Source organism: Canis lupus, chromosome 3, assembly GCF_003254725.2.
Source record: "Canis lupus dingo isolate Sandy chromosome 3, ASM325472v2, whole genome shotgun sequence".
NCBI classification, from domain to species: domain Eukaryota; kingdom Metazoa; phylum Chordata; class Mammalia; order Carnivora; family Canidae; genus Canis; species Canis lupus.
The window spans coordinates 71,376,219-71,395,096 of NC_064245.1; the positions used below are offsets into that span (position 1 = coordinate 71,376,219).

Sequence of the window (18,878 nt, forward strand, 5' to 3'; positions counted from 1 at the left end):
TCAGATCCCCTGCTTGGACCCTGCTTCTCCCTCTGCCTGTGTCTCTGCCTCTCTCTCTCTCTCTCTCTCTCTCTGTGTCTCTCATGAATAAATAAATAAAATCTTTAAAAAAAGAAAACGATTAAATATTTATTTATTTTAGAAAGAGAGAGGAAACGGGGAGGCACAGCGGGAGAGAGAGAATCTCCAGCAGACTCCTCGCTGAGTGCGAGGCTCAATCCCACAACCCTGAGATCATGACCCAAGTCAAAATCAAGAGCCAGATGCTTAACCAACCGACCCACCCAAGCACCCCTCGTTTCTGAGTTTCTGATGTCAGTGCGTAGAGACACACAGCTCGTCCAACTTGATGTGGCCGTGAAGACTTGACTTTGAACCTCCACCTTGTCAGTTTACTTTGTCTCTTGGAGCTATTTCTATATTTTACGCCCACGTGCTTCCTATAGCCATCAAATGGGACAAACAATACCATCCTCCGGGGTTGCCATGAGGATGAGATGAGGTGGTAGACATAACCACTTATCAAGTGTCCAAGTTTGGCCACAGACATTTTATTTGGGCCACAGAGTGAACTACAAACCATCGTGCCAACATTTAAAATTCTTGTATTTTGGGGCACCTGGGTGGCTCAGTCAGTTAAGCGTCTGTCTTCGGCTCAGGTCATGATCTCAGGGTCCTGGGACGGAGCCCCGTGTGGGGCTCCCTGCTTAGTGGGGAGTCTGCTCTCCCTCTCCTTCTGCCCCTACTCCTGCTCATCCTCTCTCTAGTAAATAAATAAAATCATAAATAAATAAAATCCTTGATTTTATATAAAATAAGGTGCCTTGGGGGCAAATTGGGTCCCCCAAGAAAGACATGTTGAAGCCCTACCCCCAGCACTCAGTTCACAGGAGGTCATAGTGGAGCAGAGTAGGCCCCTAATCCGATATGACTGGTGTCCTTATAAGACGACAGCCATGGGACAGACAGGGAAAACGGCCTCTGACAACAGGAGCAGAGGCTGGAGTCATGCAACTGCAAGACAAGGAATGCTAAAGAGTGCCAGGAAACCACCAGAAGCTAAAAGAGCCTAGGAAGCATTCCCCTCCGGGTCTCAGAGGGGGCACAGCCCCACTACCACCTTGACTTTGGATCTCCAGATTCCAAAACTATGAGACAATATGTTTGTATTGTTCTAGGCCACCTAGATCGGGGTTCTTTGTTACAGCTGCCCCGGGAAACTAAGGCAGAAGGGTCCCCACTTCTCCCAAACAACTGGAACATGTGACAACTCCTGCTGCTGGGGGCTCAGTTTGCCACAGGCCCGGCACTCCCTACTGCCACACTGCCACGAAAGCCTTGCATCTGTGGCTATGTGGTTGCACATCTGCACTGCTGTTTTCTTTAGAGAAAGCTTTCTCCACAACCGTATCTCTATCAAAAGATAAACTTGGAGGAGCTTCCAGTCCAACAGAAAGAAGAGAAGGCCCACATCTTTGTGGCAGTGAAAAAAATGTTCACAGGTTTAAAAGCAAACTAAGTGGTTTTTTTTCTTTTTTAATTTTTTTTTTACACCTGTTCCAATCTGCTCTTTTTATTCCAGTCACAGTACCTGAATTTTCCCAGTCCAGCTGTGCTCTCTCTGCCAGGACATTTGGGCACTGTCTCTACAGAACCATATTTTCCAAAGAGAACACAGTTCTGTGTTATTCCAAGAAAGCCCAGAGCTCCTGACTTTTTCAGAACAGGATCTATGATGTTACAAACCAAGCCTGAGCGTCCTTTAAATCCTTCAAAAGGTCTAAGTATTTATGCTTTTAATTTTGGTGAGTGCCCCTGAGGCCTATATACTGAATTCACCAGTAGGGTTTCCATGAGTAAACTACAAGCACTGTCCATGGCCATGACTGATGTCACTTGGAGAGACACTATGACAGCTTTCTCACCATCAGACATGCAGAGATGTGAATGTCTCTGCCTTGAGGGCTCCTACAGATTGCTCATGGTTCCCCGCTCCTGGGCCATCTGCCCTGCAGACCCTGGCAGGGCCATAGAGCGAGGCAGCTGTACCATTGTGGGCTTACCTTGGGGGGCTTCAGACTTTTCCCGCGATGTCTTTTGGAGCGCAACAGCCGTTCCCTCTCCTAGAAGGAGACACAATGTTACCCAGGGCAATATACACGTTTAATGCAATCCCTATCAAAATACCATGGACTTTCTTCAGAGAGTTAGAACAAATTATTTTAAGATTTGTGTGGAATCAGAAAAGACCCCGAATAGCCAGGGGAATTTTAAAAAAGAAAACCATATCTGGGGGCATCACAATGCCAGATTTCAGGTTGTACTACAAAGCTGTGGTCATCAAGACAGTGTGGTACTGGCACAAAAACAGACACATAGATCAGTGGAACAGAATAGAGAACCCAGAAGTGGACCCTGAACTTTATGGTCAACTAATATTCGATAAAGGAGGAAAGACTATCCATTGGAAGAAAGACAGTCTCTTCAATAAATGGTGCTGGGAAAATTGGACATCCACATGCAGAAGAATGAAACTAGACCACTCTCTTTCACCATACACAAAGATAAACTCCTAGAAGGAGACACAAGCATTGACATTTGCAGCCAGCCTCATGTCATACCAACCAACACTACCTGGAGCATCAGGTCAGTCCAAGTTCTGAGCACTTGAGTGACAGCCACTTCCCCAAACTGCAAGCTACAGAGCCACCCTGTCTACTGAAGCCCTTAACAAGACTGGGACTATCTTGAAAAAATAATTGCCAATCCTGAAAGCCCCAGCCTGTCTGCTTTGGGAGCTGGAAGCTGTACAGCAGTGTCGACTAGTGATATCTGCACTGTCAATGACAGAGCCCAGAATGAAATAGTTTGTGGCTTTAAGCTCAGCCTGAGCTGAGACCAGATCCCAATGGGCCTCCTCCAGACCAGGTGATACACTTAATTTCTCTGACTTCAGGTTCCTCCTTTGTTCTATGGGGATAGAACCTATTATGCAGTGTGGCCCCAAGAAAGAAACAGGAGCCTGTGGCCACATAGTGGCTGCTGTCGGTAGCAATGGTGTCTGCAGAGCAGTAGAAGGAGTGGCAACCTTCTGCCCTAGGCAAAAGCAGGACATCTCTCCCTTCTAACCAAGCCCTGCTCTTCCCCTTGGCTGCCAGGAAACCCAGAGACAAATCTGGTGCTTGGTTATAGCCCATATGGTCCATCCATTTGTCCCTCCTCATCTCAATGGATGTGGCTATCTTTATTTCCTCTAGTCTCATTAGTTTATTACTCCTCTTTGAACTGTATCTTTATTTTATCGAAGGTGTGTTTTCATCTTATGCTGTATCAAGTCTTTGTGTAATGAAGAAAGATGAGTGGATGGATGAATGGATGGACAGACGGAAGAAAGGAGGGAAAAATGGGAAGATGGATGGATGGATGGATGGACAGATGGATAGATGGACGGACAGATGCAAGAAAGGAAGAAGGGATGAAGGAGGATGGGAACATGGGAGTATGGGTGGATAAGAAGATGGATGAAAGGATAGGAGGGAGAATGGATTAGTGAGTAGAAGTAAGGAGGGAAGGAGTTAAAGAGAGAGGAAGATAGGCCAGCAAAGTGACCTTGATAATTATGGTCAAAGCTTTTTCTAGAATTTGATCACTGGCTTTTCTATTCTTGGAAGACCCATGAATGGAACCACCACATTCCCTCTTGGGCAATCAGATCACAGTTTGCTTCTGAGATCCAACTGCAGCTTACTACAAATGCTCCCTTACGGTGCCTAAGCTCCTTTCACCAACACCTAAGAACTCTCTGGATAGAATACTCCACCTACTAGGACATAGTCATCTCCCCTTAATCTTACACACACACACAGGCTAAGCCAGCTCTTCAAATTCTCATCCAATTATAAGGTTCGGGCTTTCAAGTCCATGGTCTGCAACAACAGAGCTAAAAACAAAAACAAAAACAAAAAAGACCCAGACTTCTCAGGGACAAATTGTGCCCACTCTGCAGAGGCCAGAAGACTCATTCTCAAGTCTGCCTGATGCTGCCTTTTAATGACAGCAAATCGGGGAGAAGTTTCAAGAAAAAGAGTAGTCATGGCAACTGCTTCCAGGCACCCGTGGTGTCCTTTACATGAAGTCGAGGCTGCTTTCTGGAGGAACAAAGCAGAAGGTGCCCAGGACCAGCTCCATGAGACCCTGCCCGCTGCAGCAGCCACACCCTGGAGCCTCAACGCATTCCCGACATGCTGTCATTTGGCGCCACGTCCAGGGGTGTCGCCAAGCATGAACGTACCAGCGAGAGGTCATCAATGACGTGCTGCTGCTCCAGCACCTGCAGCCGCAGGAACTCGATCTCCTGCTCGTCCCTGGTCAGGCTGAGATCATTCAAGGAAGTGTGCCGCTTCAGAGATGCCTGGGCCGACAGCTTTTCTTTCTGCAGCCAGAGGGAGAGAGCATCGCAGGGATGCCTGGCTGGCAGCTTCACCACAGGGCACGGGCTGTGAGCTCAGGGATATGGGATGGAAGGAGAGATGATGGCCACCCTGTCCCCAGACTGGAGGAAGCGACAGATATGGACCAGAAGCGAGCCTGGGGCAGGGCCAGGAGTGCCCACTGCTGACAGAAAGGGCTGGGCAGGCACGTGGCTGGGCAGGGAAGCTGGACAGGCAAGCAGGCCACCGGCAATCACGCGCCCTCACCAGGGCCTGCAAGGGGGTCCTGGGAGGAGGACACCACACCCCACAGAGCCTCAGGCTTGTCATCGTAAGTGGGGTGACCAACGCTGCCTTGCACAATCAACCTCAGCCTCTTCCACAGACCATCAAATACAAGACACCACCCTGACCACAAAGGTGAACCACTCTGTTGGAGCAAATGCAAATGCCTTATGCAAAGATGGCCACTGCTTTCACCTCCTGAGCTTGCACAAGAGCCAGGTATTCTGCGAGGCCTTTCTCTGGCACCACTCCATCCTCCAGATAACCCTGCAATGCTGATATTTCCATGCCCACTTTCTGGATGAGGGCACTGAGATGCAGAGGGAATGAGGGGTGTGTCTAAGGACAGGGGTGTGGCAGCCAGCAGGGTGGAGGTGCAGCCACAGCAGCGGGGTGCTGCCTGGCGTCCTCCCTCCAGGCACAGAGCCCAGAGCACTGTGGGTCTCAGAGAAGCAGGAGCAGTGGGGATGGGCTGAGACCCCTCACGAGCTTCCCAGGGGAGGCAGGGGCTGGGGGCAGAATGCGGACCGTGAGGGTCAGGGGCTGGAGAACCCCAGCCGGACACAAGAACACAAGGCTGGTCCCAGGTGGCCTGTGACTCACCATTTCCACATTTTCCCTTGTGAGGTTCTTAATTTTCTCCTCCATCCTCTGGATACTCTGCAGCAAATCCTCATTCTTCTTGTTCATTCGCTTGTTCTTCTCCACAAGGGGCTTCAGCTGGACCTCGGTCTCACGGGAGCGTTTCAGCTGTGATCAAAAAGATACAGGAGGCCGGTGGTTTTCAGACCCAGTGAACTGCTGATGTCACACATCCATTCTGGGCCTTCCTTGGGACTGGGGCTGCCATCATTGGGACCACATTTCCTGGGTGGTACAAACCCCCAAAAGATCCCACAGACACCTGACTCCCAAATACAGTGTCCTACATGAGGCTCAGAGGGCCCTGGGGAAGGCAAGAGGAGGAGGCTACAGTCGAACCGGGGAGACCCGCAGACCTGCCTCAGGGCACCCTGTCCAACAGGTGTGCACTCCCTTCACCTCTGGGCATAACCCCCAGAGGTCAGGAGTCACAAGCATGAAACTCAGTCCCCTGACCCAGCTGCTCCTGGCCACCATTCCTCTCCAAGTGCAGACCTAGCAGAAAACTGTCTTCTTCGGACGACAAGTGGGCACTGGACCCCCCTCTGTGCCAGACTCAGTGCTGGGGGTACAAAGATAAGTAGGATAGGCATTAGCCCTGGAGGTGCTCCCTGAGTCCTGACAACTGGTGGGGTGTCCAGGGAGCCCCTCTTGGGACTGGAGCTGAGTCAAAGGGATGGCACAACAGGATGCCCTTCCAACAGACAGAAGAACAGGGCAGAGGCAGTAAAAGAGGTACGAACGCAGTGAGACAAGTGCAGGCAGACATGGCAGGCAGGGAAACCACATGCTCAGAGGTTCAGAGTGGACAAGAACACAGCTTGTTCAGTATTCTCAGAGGGAACAGAGAATGCGGGGTGATGGGCGGAGGAAGGGGGGGCATGGTGGGGCCTGGTCTAGGGAGCTGGAGAGCTCTATCATTTAATTTCTACCCCTGGCCCTCGAGAGCTTCAAAGCAGGAGTGCTCTGTGGTCCCGTTTGCCTTCTAGAACAAACTGCAGGAAGCCCCGCCAGGCTTGTTCAACCCTCAGCACAACCCAAGGAGGGAGACCCATCCCCATTTCATAGACAAAGAAACTGACCACAAAGAGGCGGGGCGCTGTGCTGGGGGTTGGGGGGGGGCATGCAGAAAGTGCTGGTACTATGACTCAAACATAGGGACTGACCACAGATCCCGGATTTTGGTGACCAGGCTGTAAAGTTAAGATAAAATAATCGGGTGGCATCCATTCAAATATAAAATGGACCTTTGACCCATACGTTCTACTTCTGGAACTCTACCCCACAAAAATAAAGGGTCAGGTGATAAAGATGGAAATGTATCTTCTGGGTGGCATGTTTGTAACTGCAAAGGAACCCGAACATGTTTGTACAAGCATTAAAACCATGTAAGAACCACCTCAAACCGCTAAGAGTGGTTATTTCATGATTTTAAGAGCAAGATTTCAAGACCTGCTTAATTCAAGATTTTAAGACCCACTGGCTAGCAGGTCAATTTTTGCTTTAAATACTTCAGTGTACTCGGAATTGTTTCCAGCAAGCTACATGTATTTCTAATCTTATTAGTAAGCTATTATATAGCACATGAGGGACTTTTTTTTAGCTACTGAATATTTAAATGTAAAGTGTATATCTAATATTAGATGTACAGTCTGATTGAAGCCATTTACAAATATCCCCCTAAAAATACTTGAAGGAAATAGATTTATTTAATCCTATTAAAACTGAAAAGGTGAAGGGATCCCTGGGTGGCGCAGCGGTTTGGCGCCTGCCTTTGGCCCAGGGCGCAATCCGGGAGACCCTGGATCGAATCCCACGTTGGGCTCCCGGTGCATGGAGCCTGCTTCTCCCTCTGCCTGTGTCTCTGCCTCTCTCTCTCTGTGTGACTATCATAAATAAATAAAAAAAAATAAAAAAAAAAAAAACTGAAAAGGTGACACTCAGTAACACTGTTGATCTCCTGTGTTTTTCAAATATGAGAGAGGCATTTACTTTCCTAATAAAATTTAGAATCAACAGGAATATGATGAGGTGTTTGTCAAGAAGTTTAGGTACTGGCTCCCATTACATAAAAATTCATTTAGCTCTTTATCTGGCAAATTTACACATATTCAAGAAACCTCTCTTTTTACTATAGGTTTACTTTTTTAACCTAAAGTACCTGTTCATTATCTTTAAAATTAGAAATACATCAACTTTTATGCAAAAGGAAGTTATCAGAGATGCAAAGAATAAAAATGATCCGTAATCACACTACGTAAAGCAACGTCCCATGTCCAGCACGATGACAATGTATCTTTGCTCTGTAAACTGCTTGTCAATTAATTTACTGCGAGCCAATTTCCATGGCAAGTAAATAGGATCTTTTTTGTCATTCTTAATGGTGGCACACATTGTACTGCATAAGTGGCCCATAACTATGTTGCCCAATACTTGAATGTTGAACAATTGGGCTTTTGTTTCATTTTGGGTCAGTTTTGGTCGCTCGCATAAACAACACTGCAGTGAACATCCTCTCCACACACCCCACATCTCTGCCTGTTTGCTCAGGGCAAATTCCTATAGAAACACAGGGCAGGAGCAGCTTTCCTCACTGAGCGTGTATCAGATTTTTAACTAGAAATTAATGAGAAAAAAGTGAAGAAAACCAGAAGGCCTCCACACTAGCTATGTGCTCAAGGTGGGCTTTGCAGCCCTGGGGCAGCTTTCTCACACCCTATAAGGCACCATCTGCCTCTTGGCGGCTGATTACCAGTTCATTCCTCTCATCTGCCAGGAGGGTATTTCTGTCCTCCAGCTTCCGTATCACCGAGTTCAGCTCAGCAATTTTTAGCTGGAATCGCCGCACATCTCGCTCGTCCATATGTTGATCCTAAAAAAAAGGCAAGATACAAATGTGCTTTGAAGAAGCTTAAATGACTCCAAGCACTCCCAGAAAACCCACAGGACATGACAGCAAGCTCCTCATCGGGAGGCCCGACACCACACGGGGTTCCCTGAAGTTCAGCCACATAGATGACACCCCAGGCCATGACAGGGACTTGTGGGAAGACTTCACCTCCAAGTGACAAGACTTCAAGACCCTCCAATGGCTCCTGAACAGCCAAATGTAGTCTCTGGGGACCTTCATGTCTGAACCCTTGCCCACTGTGCCTCTCTTACAAAGGCACATCATGGATGTGCTAGGACATTCTTCAAGACCCACTGGGCCCAATCTTGCTGGCCACTGAAATGCCAGCACCTCATACTGATGTCTGAACAGAGCATACACGACAGACTTTCAACCCTTTGGTGAATGAGTGAATGTATGAATGAATGAGTACATGCTGCTTCAGCCTCGACTGTGCAGGTTAAGCACCAAGCTGTTGCCCCCAAAGCCCCTTCCGGCTGGCTAGGCCCCTATCCATTTTGCAGGACCCTGACTTCAAGACTGGGCCCCTTTCCTCACTCCTACTGCACACCTGGCACTGTCTTCATTTCTTTCTTGTCCACTGAGCTCAAGACCACTGGAGGCAAAAGCAGCCAGATGCTCACCTCTTATCCCCAGGCCTAACACCAGGCCTTGCACATAGGGAATGCCAGCCAGTTTGGGGAGGGATGGACAGATGGATGGATGGAAGGCAGGGAGGGTGAGAGGAGGCAGGCAGGCAAGGTGACCAGAAGGATGACCAATAGATAGAAAGAAGAACAGGTGGTGGTCAGCCATGAGACTCGGGTGGCTTGCACCTGCCACCGTCCCCCTCACCTGGACGCCCATGAGCTCAGCCATGTCCCCTATCCCGGGGGGGAGCTCTCTTTTTGGGCTGCTGTGGTACCGTTCTGCCTCCTTGACCTGAACCAACTGCTCATCCAAAGCTTCCTTCTGAAGGAGTAGCTTCTGGGTCTGACCAGTCTGTACACCAAGTTCCTTCTCCAAGGCCAGAATCACACGGTCTTTCCCTCTAATCTCGTCCATCTGCAAAAGAGAAAGAAAAAGCAATCAATCTAGGGGTTCGCAACCAGGAAGATCTCTCCCTCGTTGGCCTGAGGCCCAGGAAAAAGGTGAAGCAGGACCACAGACCTGGGTCAGCTGAGCCCAGAAAACTCGGGACAGAGGGAGACCACAGAGCACAGCCCAGGTCCTGCTGCCCTGAGCACAGAGGAGCAGCAAAGTTATGGGTTCAATGACTTATATGGCCAACTAGACACTTACTGGTGAGATATATCTATGCTCACGTCTCTCTCACCTGAATGAAAGGAAATAAAACCCTGACCTCCAGGCACCCCCAGCCGCCTCACCTCTACAGCTGAGCTCCTTCACAGAATTGGTGAGTCTCATCTCCTACTCACTCCCCAAGCCTCTCCTGTCTGGTCACAGCCCCTACTTCTCCACCAAAATAGCTCTTGCTAAGATTTTCAATGCTCCCTGGGACCCCAAACCCACAGGACAACTTTTTTTCTGTCCTCCATCCTCCTCACCAGCATCTGACCCTGCCACCCACTCCCTGGCCCGTGAGCCTCTCCCACCCCTCCAACCCTCCGCAGTGACTTCTTGGTTTCTATCTTACTGACTCACCTTGCTCTGGCCACCATTAAAGTCTGGAGTTTCCAAGGCTTTGCCCTTTCCCAAGTCGTACCCTTGTCCCAGGCAGCCATGTCCTCACCCATGACATTAACTTCCCCATACACAGCTGACACCCCAACCTATTCCCCAGGTCCTGACTTATCTTGGAGCACCAGAATCATAGAACAGGTTACTTGATGTCTCTGCTGGAGTCTCTACAGGACCTTAGCCTCTCTACATGCAAACCTCAAAGTCGTCCCCAGTTTGCCCAGCATTCCCTAGAGGAAACCAAGCAGAAAGAAGCTTACGGAAGAGCAAGCTTTGGCCCTAGGCCATATGCTTCATCTGATTCCAGACACAAAGCCAACAGCTGGGAAACTGCCTCAGTAAGGGTGCTGTCCTGGGGTGTCACCCCCCCACCCCCCAAATCCATGTCCTTCCTAGAAGCTGAGAATATAATGTCATTTGGAAAAGTGTTGCTGATATAATCAGTAGGAGGAGGTCACACAGGAGCAGGGTGGCCCTCCTGACAGCGTCCTTAGAAGAGAGGAAGAGAGACACCTGGGTGTTTCAGTGGTTGGGCTTCTGCCTTCAGCTCTGGGCATGATCCCGGGGTCACGGGATCAAGTCCTGCATCGGGCTCCCTGCAGGGAGTGTGCTTCTCCCTCTGCCTGTGTCTCTGCCTCTCTCTCTGTGTGTCTCTCATGAATAAATAAATAAAATATTTTTAAAAAGGAAGAAGAAGGAGGAGGAGGAGAAGATGACGACGACGCAGAAGAAGAGAGGAAGAGTAGCATGGACACAGAGAGAGAAGGCTGGGTGGCGGTGGAGGGCAGACGCTGCAGGGAAGAACCCAGGAGCTCAGGAATGTCGTGGACTGCCTACAGCCATGAGCGCCCAGAAGGAGCAAGCACGGCTCCTCCCTAAACTCCTCCCCATGCGCCTCCAGACTGACCCCTGGATCTCAGACCTCCCACCTCCAAAACTATAAGCCAATGAATTCCTGATTGCTTTAGCCACCCAGTCTGTGGTCCTTCATTACAGCAGCCCTGGGAAACTGAGGCAGGCTTTAAAAGGGGAATGCCCCCCAACACTGAGGTTTTGTTAATGGACAAAGACTACAAGAGCTTCGGCTACGGTGATTCCTCTATCATCTCGGGATTTAGAAATAAATGCGGTCTGATCTAAGGCACACAGCCAGCTCTGAAAAGAACACCAGTGCTTTACTAAGGGTGGTTTCGACACAATCCCCTATGGATAAAGCCCTTAGGATGGAATATCTGCGGTGTTATTTAATACGTATCTGGGAGGGCCCCCCACGCACGGGCCGGTGTGGAAGCAGCGCAACACAATACTGCCTTGATCAGCCAACCGAAAAGTGATAGCCAGTTGAGATCAACAACTTTGCAGAGTGGAGAAAGCGCAGCGTCTGGGACAAGACGTTAGGATGGGCACACGGCTCCCACAGGCAAGCTGTGTGACCTCGGCCAAGCCACATAACTGCTCTACACCTCAGCCTCTTCACATAGAAAAGGGGCCATAGGAATAGCCACCCAAAAGGGGAGCAGAGACAAGCAGGCTGGTGGGGAAACAGGCCACCAGGCCCAGGCCGCCTGCCTTAGAGCCTTGACCCTACTGCTTCCCGGCTCCATCACCTCGGTCGTGTTCCCTGATTTCCTCCTGCACCTCTGTGTTCTCACCTGTGAAATGGGATAAGAACAGCACACGACTGGGCTGCCTGGGGGACTCAGTGGTTGAGCATCTGCCTTCAGCTCAGGGCGTGATCCTGGGGTCCTGGGATCAAGTCCTGCATCAGGCTCCCTGCGGGGAGCCTGCTTATCCCTCTGCCTGTGTCTCTGCCTCTCTCTGTGTGTCTCTCTCATAAATAAACAAAATGTTAAAAAAAAAAAAAGAAAGAAAGAAAGAAACAGCACATGACGAATAGGGAGGGATACTTTGCAAATGAAACGTGCTCACATGCAGAAAGCACCCGGCATGGAGCAGGCATTCAGCAGACGCTAGCTCTAGTGAAAGTTGTCCAGCGGCACATAGTAGGTCTCCACAAACAGTAGTACCTGTCCTTCCTGGACTGTCTCCTTTGGGTATTTGGATATTGTGGAAATAAATGAATACAGTAGATGTTTGAATTGTGGTCCTTCAAAAGACATGCCCATCTCCTCACTTTGGATTCCTGGGACCATGACCTCATTTGGGAAGGGGGTCTTTGCAGACGTAGTTAGGTTAAAGATAGTAAAATGATAGTATTAGGGCCCACCTCATTTTAACTGGGGTGGGCCCTAATAATAATAAATAATATAATTATATAAATATATTATTTATATTACATTAATACAATTATATTGATACATATTATAATTATATTTATTATTATTAAAGCCGACTGTGATCTGTACCTCTTCCTGTGACTCGGACACCTCGAGCCCACACACACCGCCACGGCGAGCAATGGTGGTCAGAGCCCCCCGCCCTGGCAGCAGACCAAAGTGGGCTCAAAAGCCTCCCCTCCCCCATACACTGTGTGACGTCCCGGTGCACAGGCAGGGCCACCTGTCAGACCCAGCCTCAGCCTTCTGTAAGGTGGGGACCCGGAGACCTCTCTAGAACCTACTCGGTCCAGTTGTGGAGATTTAGATTGCAGGGCAGAGCCTGGCATATGACAAGCTGCGACCAACACTGACTGCCACCACTCATCTGAGTTAGCTCCTGGTGAACATACGGCTATCTTGTTTAAGCAGCAGACCATTAAAAACTAATCAAATAATTAGATTATAGAAAGGAGAAATGGTACCAATCCACCCCAAATACCAGGAGGTTTTCATGCAAAATCCTACAGTTCTGGAAAATTCTCTGAGTCACCTTTGAGAGTAAAACGTGTGCTGCCCACCTCCACATCCCCAGCCCGGTGTGACCATCTCCCGGGCCAGCCCAGGGCCAGCCAGGTGGGGCTCCTGAAGCACCTGCCGATGTGCCCGAGGCTCCCCCTGGTGGCGATCCACCAGCAGCTCCCCACCTCAGCCGAACCCCCTCTGAAGGTCTCCCTCCCCCCAGTAGGGAAGAATCAAAAAAAAAAAAAAAAAAAGAATCCTTGAGGATGCAAAAGACTTGTTGCCACTGCCGATGCCAGTCCAGAAGCAGTAAGAAGTATGTGAAAGGAGTTCATTAATTAAACCACTCACCTGCTTTCATTAATGCAACAAATACTGAGCCCGGTGCCATCAATGGGTACTGGGAAGCCTCTATGAGCAAAACAGACCTGCGTCCCTGCCCTCAGAGCTTCCATTCTAGAGGGGGAGGTAGCCAATAAACATAATAAACAAATCAACCTGCAGTAGATCAGAGAGAGTGCTCAGTGCCAGCAGAAAAAAATAAAGTGCAGGAATCAATAGTGCTGGGGGTGGAGGAGGCGGCGGTGTTGCACATTTACGTGTAGGGTCCCCCATAGCACCCAGGCCACATGCTTCTTGCTTTGCACTGGAGCCTAGAATTGGAGCCCCCACCATGCATTACACCAGCTCCTCCCACACAGAGCAGCAGCATTGCAAGCCAGACACTTCTGGAATCCCAAATTCTGCACCAAGATAAGTGCCAATTCTCCCACTTAGCCCAGGCAATGAGCAGAGAGAGGGCTTACACCCATCACTCTGGCAAAGGTTCCTAGGAAATAGTCCCCAGCAGCAGAGATGACATCCAGGAACAAATGGTCAATGCAGAATGTCTTCTGGAGTCGACCTTGACTAGGTTGTTCTAGTTCCCCAGCCGGCACCCTGAGGTCCCCTGAGGTCTTGCCAAGCTCACACAGCCAAGGTGCCTGCCCAACAAACTCCATTTGTTGACTTTGTGTCTGGCTCCCAGGCTGAGCTCTTCACCATCCTGCCCCCTGACCCCAGGACCCTGACGAGGCCACGAATCCCTCATGTCGAGAATCCCTGACCTGCAACACCTGCGTGTGAAACCATTCCTTCTCCCAGCTTCTGGTCTCAGGGTATGCTTTAGGAGAGGGGTGGGGCCGAAGCCATTGCAGCTCCCAGGGCAGGCCCTGATTGGCTCACACCAGCCACATGTCCTGCCCTCTGGCAGTAACTGGCCCTGGATGGATACATGAGCCAGTCAGAGCCAACGGCCTGGAGGCAACACAGCTAGGACCCCCATCTCCTCATTAGGAGCCAAAATAGAGCCTTTCTCTGGGCTGTGCGTGTGAGGATGGGGGCCTAGCACTGTGGTGGCATCTCACCAGCCCAGTGCGAGCCCCCACAGGCTGAGAATGACGCAGCAGGAGGCAGGGCAGAGCCTGACAAACCAGGATCCCACTCCTTCAGCTACAACAGCTGACAGAGGACGGTTCAAGCTGGTTCGAGGCAGAATTTCTGCGACTTGCAACCGAAAGAGCCTGACCCAGAGTTAGGAGATGCACACCACCTGGGCGATGGCTGTTCCTTCCTTCTCGTGTGCCAGTGCGAGCTCAGTACTACATGTGAACTGACTGGCCATGCTCTCTCGAGGTCTTCCCAAGACCCTCACAGCAGATGGCATTTACCCCATCTTACAGCCAGGTGAGGCCCGGGCGACAGACACACCCAGGCTCCAGTTAGCAGCAGAGCCATGATGCAAACACAGGTCAGCCTCTGCAGAGCCCGCGCCATCCCATGTGCCCCACACCCAGCAGGACGTTCGTCCTGGTGAAAATCTTCCTGTGGCCCGCTCCCGACATGCTCACCAATGTGTGAGTAACTCTGTTAGCTCCACTTCACCCCAGGATTTGGGGAACAAGGAATGAAGCTGAGGCTGCTCCCCCCGTATCGGTTCTCACCCTCCTCCTTTGGTGCCTGTGGCCAGTGACTAGTAGGAGCGTTCACCCAAACTTCACATCCACCCTAAAAGTCAGAATGAGATCTTATTCGGAAACAGGGGGTGTCTCCACAGATGTGATGATGATGTAAGTGAAGACGAGGTCAGAGCAGATTAGGGTGGGCCCTGGATCTACTCCTGATGTCCCTGCCAGAAGGGGACCAGACACAGATGCACAGGGGAGTTGAAGGCCACATGGCAGCAGAGCCCGCGATGGCGCGGCCACAGCCCAGGAACACCAAGGATTCTGGGCCACCACCAGAAGCTGGAAGAGGTAAGAAGGGACGCTTCCTTGTAAGCTGCAGAGGGAGCATGGTCCCGCTGACCCCCGATTTCAGACTTCCAGCCATGAGAGAATAAATTCTCCACAACCGTGAGAGAATAAATTCTGGTTTGAAGCTACTGACCTTGCAGTAATTTGTTATGGAAGCCCTGGAAAACTAACAGAGGACTGGGCTGGGATTTATTAGCAGCTGCTGTGCACTCAGTAAAAGGACATTTCCCAGGCCCCTTGCAACTAGGTGAGGCTGAGTAAGTGCTGGCCAAAGAGCTGGAAGGGGAAGTGTATGGAACTTCAGGGAAGACCACGTCCTTCTTCCTCTACCCTCCTACTGTCAACCCAGGATGATGATGTGAGGGCTGGCACTCCACGGGGATGAGGGGCCACGAGGACCAGAGCCACACCCAAAGCCCATTCTGAGGGCAAACCTAGGAGGTACGTGTATCCCTCACTATTCTGTGGAGCCCTGTGGCAGCCCTTTCCAGACTCTGTACATGAGAAATGTCCAGTTTTTAAACCCCAGTGTCCTGGAGGAGTTGTCTATTATGTGCAACCTGGCCAAAGCCTAACTGGTCTAGGAAGTGAGTCCAGAAACTAGTGTTACTGCCCCATGTGGACCATAACCGCCTTTTCTGGTTTGCCTCTCTTAAGGGGAATGTTGATGTGTGAGCAGGGCCCAAAGGCCTTCCTGCATTCCTAATCTGATCCAGCGGACAAAGAAATGAAGCACAGGCCACCCTCCAAACACATTGCCATGAGCAACGGCTTGCCTGAGGATTTACATTTTCCAAACTGGCAGATAACAGGAGAAATGGACACCTGATCTTGCCACTCAGTTCTCCAAGTGGCCCTTTTAAGAGAAAATCACACACACACCGAGGACACCTGAATTGAGGATACTCCTGTTTAGCGCTGAAACGGAAACCGGCACCAAATCCTTTGGTGAATTTTGAATCAAGCTCGAGCAGTCCCTGATGCAAATATTTGTTCCTTCCTCATTTTATTTGCCTTAAATATAAACTTCTCCTGCAAGAGAGGAATGTGAGTTCACAGGTCTCCTGTTATGGAAATGATAAACTGGAGTCCGCTGTACTCTCATCACCCTGGGGCAGGTATGGGATTACTCCCATTTCGGAGGTGAGGCGCCACAGGCTCAGAGACAGTAAGCGACTCAATCGGGCTCACCCAGTGAGCAAGACTGGATTCACACCCAGAGCAGACTTTGTCCAGGGATGCCTGGATGGCTTAGCAGTTCAGCATCTGCCTTCGGCTCAGGGCGTGATCCCAGGGTCCTGGGATCGAGTCCTGCGTTGGGCTCCCCACAGGGAGCCTGCTTCTCCCTCTGCCTATGTCTCTACCTCTCTCTCTGTCTCTCTCATGAATAAAATCTGGGAGAAAAAAAAAAAAGCATACTTTCTCCAAAGGCTTCCCTTCCCCTGACATGATAATGCCTCCTCCACACTCTACCCACACAGGAAGAGAAAAGGAGCTGGATATGACCTCTGAAGTCCCCTTCCCTGGACCGCCTTTCTGTTCCACAAAGTGAGATAGCAGGTAAAGAACCACTTCCTCCAATGAGTCTGTCTACAGAAACCCGACAGGGAGAACGGGACACGTTCCTGGGCACTAGCAACATCACCCGCTGCTCAGCCATCCGTCCTCCCAACCCCCACAGCCAGAGCCCTGGCCCTACGTCCTGCGGTGCAGGGCCCCGCGGAGGGCAGTTTTAAAACCACAGTGAGGGCATTTTGTGTTGTGCCTACCTGTGAGTGTCCATCAGGATATAAGACAGGATGCAAGCAAAATGCTTTCCATCATTATCCTGCCACCCGAGCCCTGCATGCATGTGTGCTACGATGAGGTCTGCCAGAGGACATCCTCCAGGGCAAGACACCCCCTTCTGAAATGTGTCATTGACTACAAGTCATCGGAAAGCAGCGTACCCTTTATAGCTGCATGTGCATGGGAAGTGCAATCATGCACTCCAAATTCAGGGGCAGGGGCCTGGGCACGGGCAGGGGGGTTCAATCGTGCCTGGATACTTCTGTGTGATGGGTACGGAAGGGTTTATTATCTCACCTATACTTTTTGCCAGAAACATTTCATAATTATTTTTACAGAGAGAGAACCGGAGGGAAAGAGAGAGAGACTCTCCAGCAGGCTCCACACCCAGCATGGAGCCCCACATGGGGCTCAATCTCACGACCCTGAGATCGTGACCTTAGCTGAAATCAAGAGGGGGATGCTTAACTGACTGAGTCACCCAGGTGCCCCAGAAACCTTTCATAATTTTAAAACTTTTATTAAAGGGACGAAAATAAAGTCTCTAGTATTTAACAATGGCAGGTACAACTGTATTTTCATTTAATATTTTATTGGGAATTCATGTAACAAACATCACTATGGCTATTTTAAATTTACAATAAAAATGATCACACTGTGCTCCTACTTCCAGTGTCTTTCCCTCTGCATGCAATGGTCTCTCGTCATTTGACAAACTCCTATTCATCCTTCAAAACCCATGTCACTTCCTCTGTGAAATTACTCCTGGGTTCACATATCAGAGTCACCACTTGCTCTTTTTTGCTGCCTTCTGAGCTGGCCTGGTCCTACCACTGATCTCCTCACACTGTGATAATCTGTTCATACTTCATCACCTGGGTGACTGTCAGCTCTTTGCCGTCTAGGTTCACAACTTATTCTTTGCAGCTCTGGTGCCTAGGTTAGTGCTGGAACTCAGGCAAATAAATATTCAATGGAAGGAATGACAACTCTACTTTCTCCAGGGTCATCCTGATGGAGTATTTCATCATGGTGGGTGCTGTTTACACCCTCAATATTGCCCTCTTTCTTACTGCCAAACAGCTGTCCATTATATGAACATACCACATTTTATCCATTCCCCAACTGATGGACATTTAGGTTGCTTCCACTTTTTTACCATTACAAAGTGTTGCTGTGATCACATTTGCGACTTTATGTAAACATGTGTTTTCATTTCCCTTGGGTCTCCACCTGGGGGTGGAAGTGCTGGGGCAGCAGGTAAACTGTTATTTTAAGAAACTGCCAAATCATTTTCCGAAGTGCTCAGAGCATTTTATGATCCCAACAGCAGCGTCGGAGCATTCCCACATCTTCCCGAGTATCTGTTATTGTCTGTTGTTTTTGTTTTGGTTTTTTAATTACAGCCATTCTAGTGGATAGATAGATACTAGCAGTATCTAGTTATGATTTGTGTTTCCCTGATGATCAGTGGGGTTGGGCATCTTTTCATACACTTATCTGTCATTTAAGTACATCTTTTCTCTTTCAAAATATCCTTTTGAATCTTTGCCCATTTTAATTATTTTTCTTATTGCTTCAAAGTTGTTTTTATAATCCAATAGAAGTTGTCAGTGATACATGTGTTGAAAATATCTTCTGATCTGTGCTGTATCTTGTCTTTTATTGATGCCTTTGGATGAACAAAATTTATTTTTTAAATCTTTGGTGTACAACCTTCTCTGAATAGCGCATTTATATGAATAGTGTGCTTGTGTCTTGTCTGAGAAATATTTACCTACCCCAAGATCATGAAAATATCGCTCTGTGTTGTCCTAACTGCTTCAGTGTTCACTTTCTAACATCTAGGTCTATGGTCCGCCTTGAATTGATCTACAGATAGCATGATATGAGGATCACTATTCCTGTTTTATGTTGTTTTTCTTACAGACGTCTGACTACTTTCAACACTGTTTATTGAAAGACCATCCTTTCCTTACTGGACTGAAGTGTTATCTGTTTCCTAAACCAGGTAGCCACATGTGCATAGGTCTGGTTCCAGTGATTTACC

General features: G+C 49.3%; 1 protein-coding gene across 6 annotated transcripts in view; it reads right to left on the reverse strand.

Annotated features, from left to right (window-relative positions):
* JAKMIP1 (janus kinase and microtubule interacting protein 1) overlaps nucleotides 1–18,878 on the reverse strand; it is a 141,116-nt gene that overhangs the window by 49,288 nt on the left and 72,950 nt on the right. For all 6 annotated transcript variants that reach the window (XM_049108647.1, XM_049108642.1, XM_049108643.1 and 3 more), the window contains 5 exons: nucleotides 9,103–9,312; nucleotides 8,110–8,229; nucleotides 5,319–5,465; nucleotides 4,292–4,432; nucleotides 2,064–2,123 (listed from right to left, as the gene is read on the reverse strand). In XM_049108647.1, coding sequence (XP_048964604.1) covers nucleotides 2,064–2,123; nucleotides 4,292–4,432; nucleotides 5,319–5,465; nucleotides 8,110–8,229; nucleotides 9,103–9,312 — 678 coding nt within the window. The remainder of the gene's footprint in view (nucleotides 1–2,063; nucleotides 2,124–4,291; nucleotides 4,433–5,318; nucleotides 5,466–8,109; nucleotides 8,230–9,102; nucleotides 9,313–18,878) is intronic.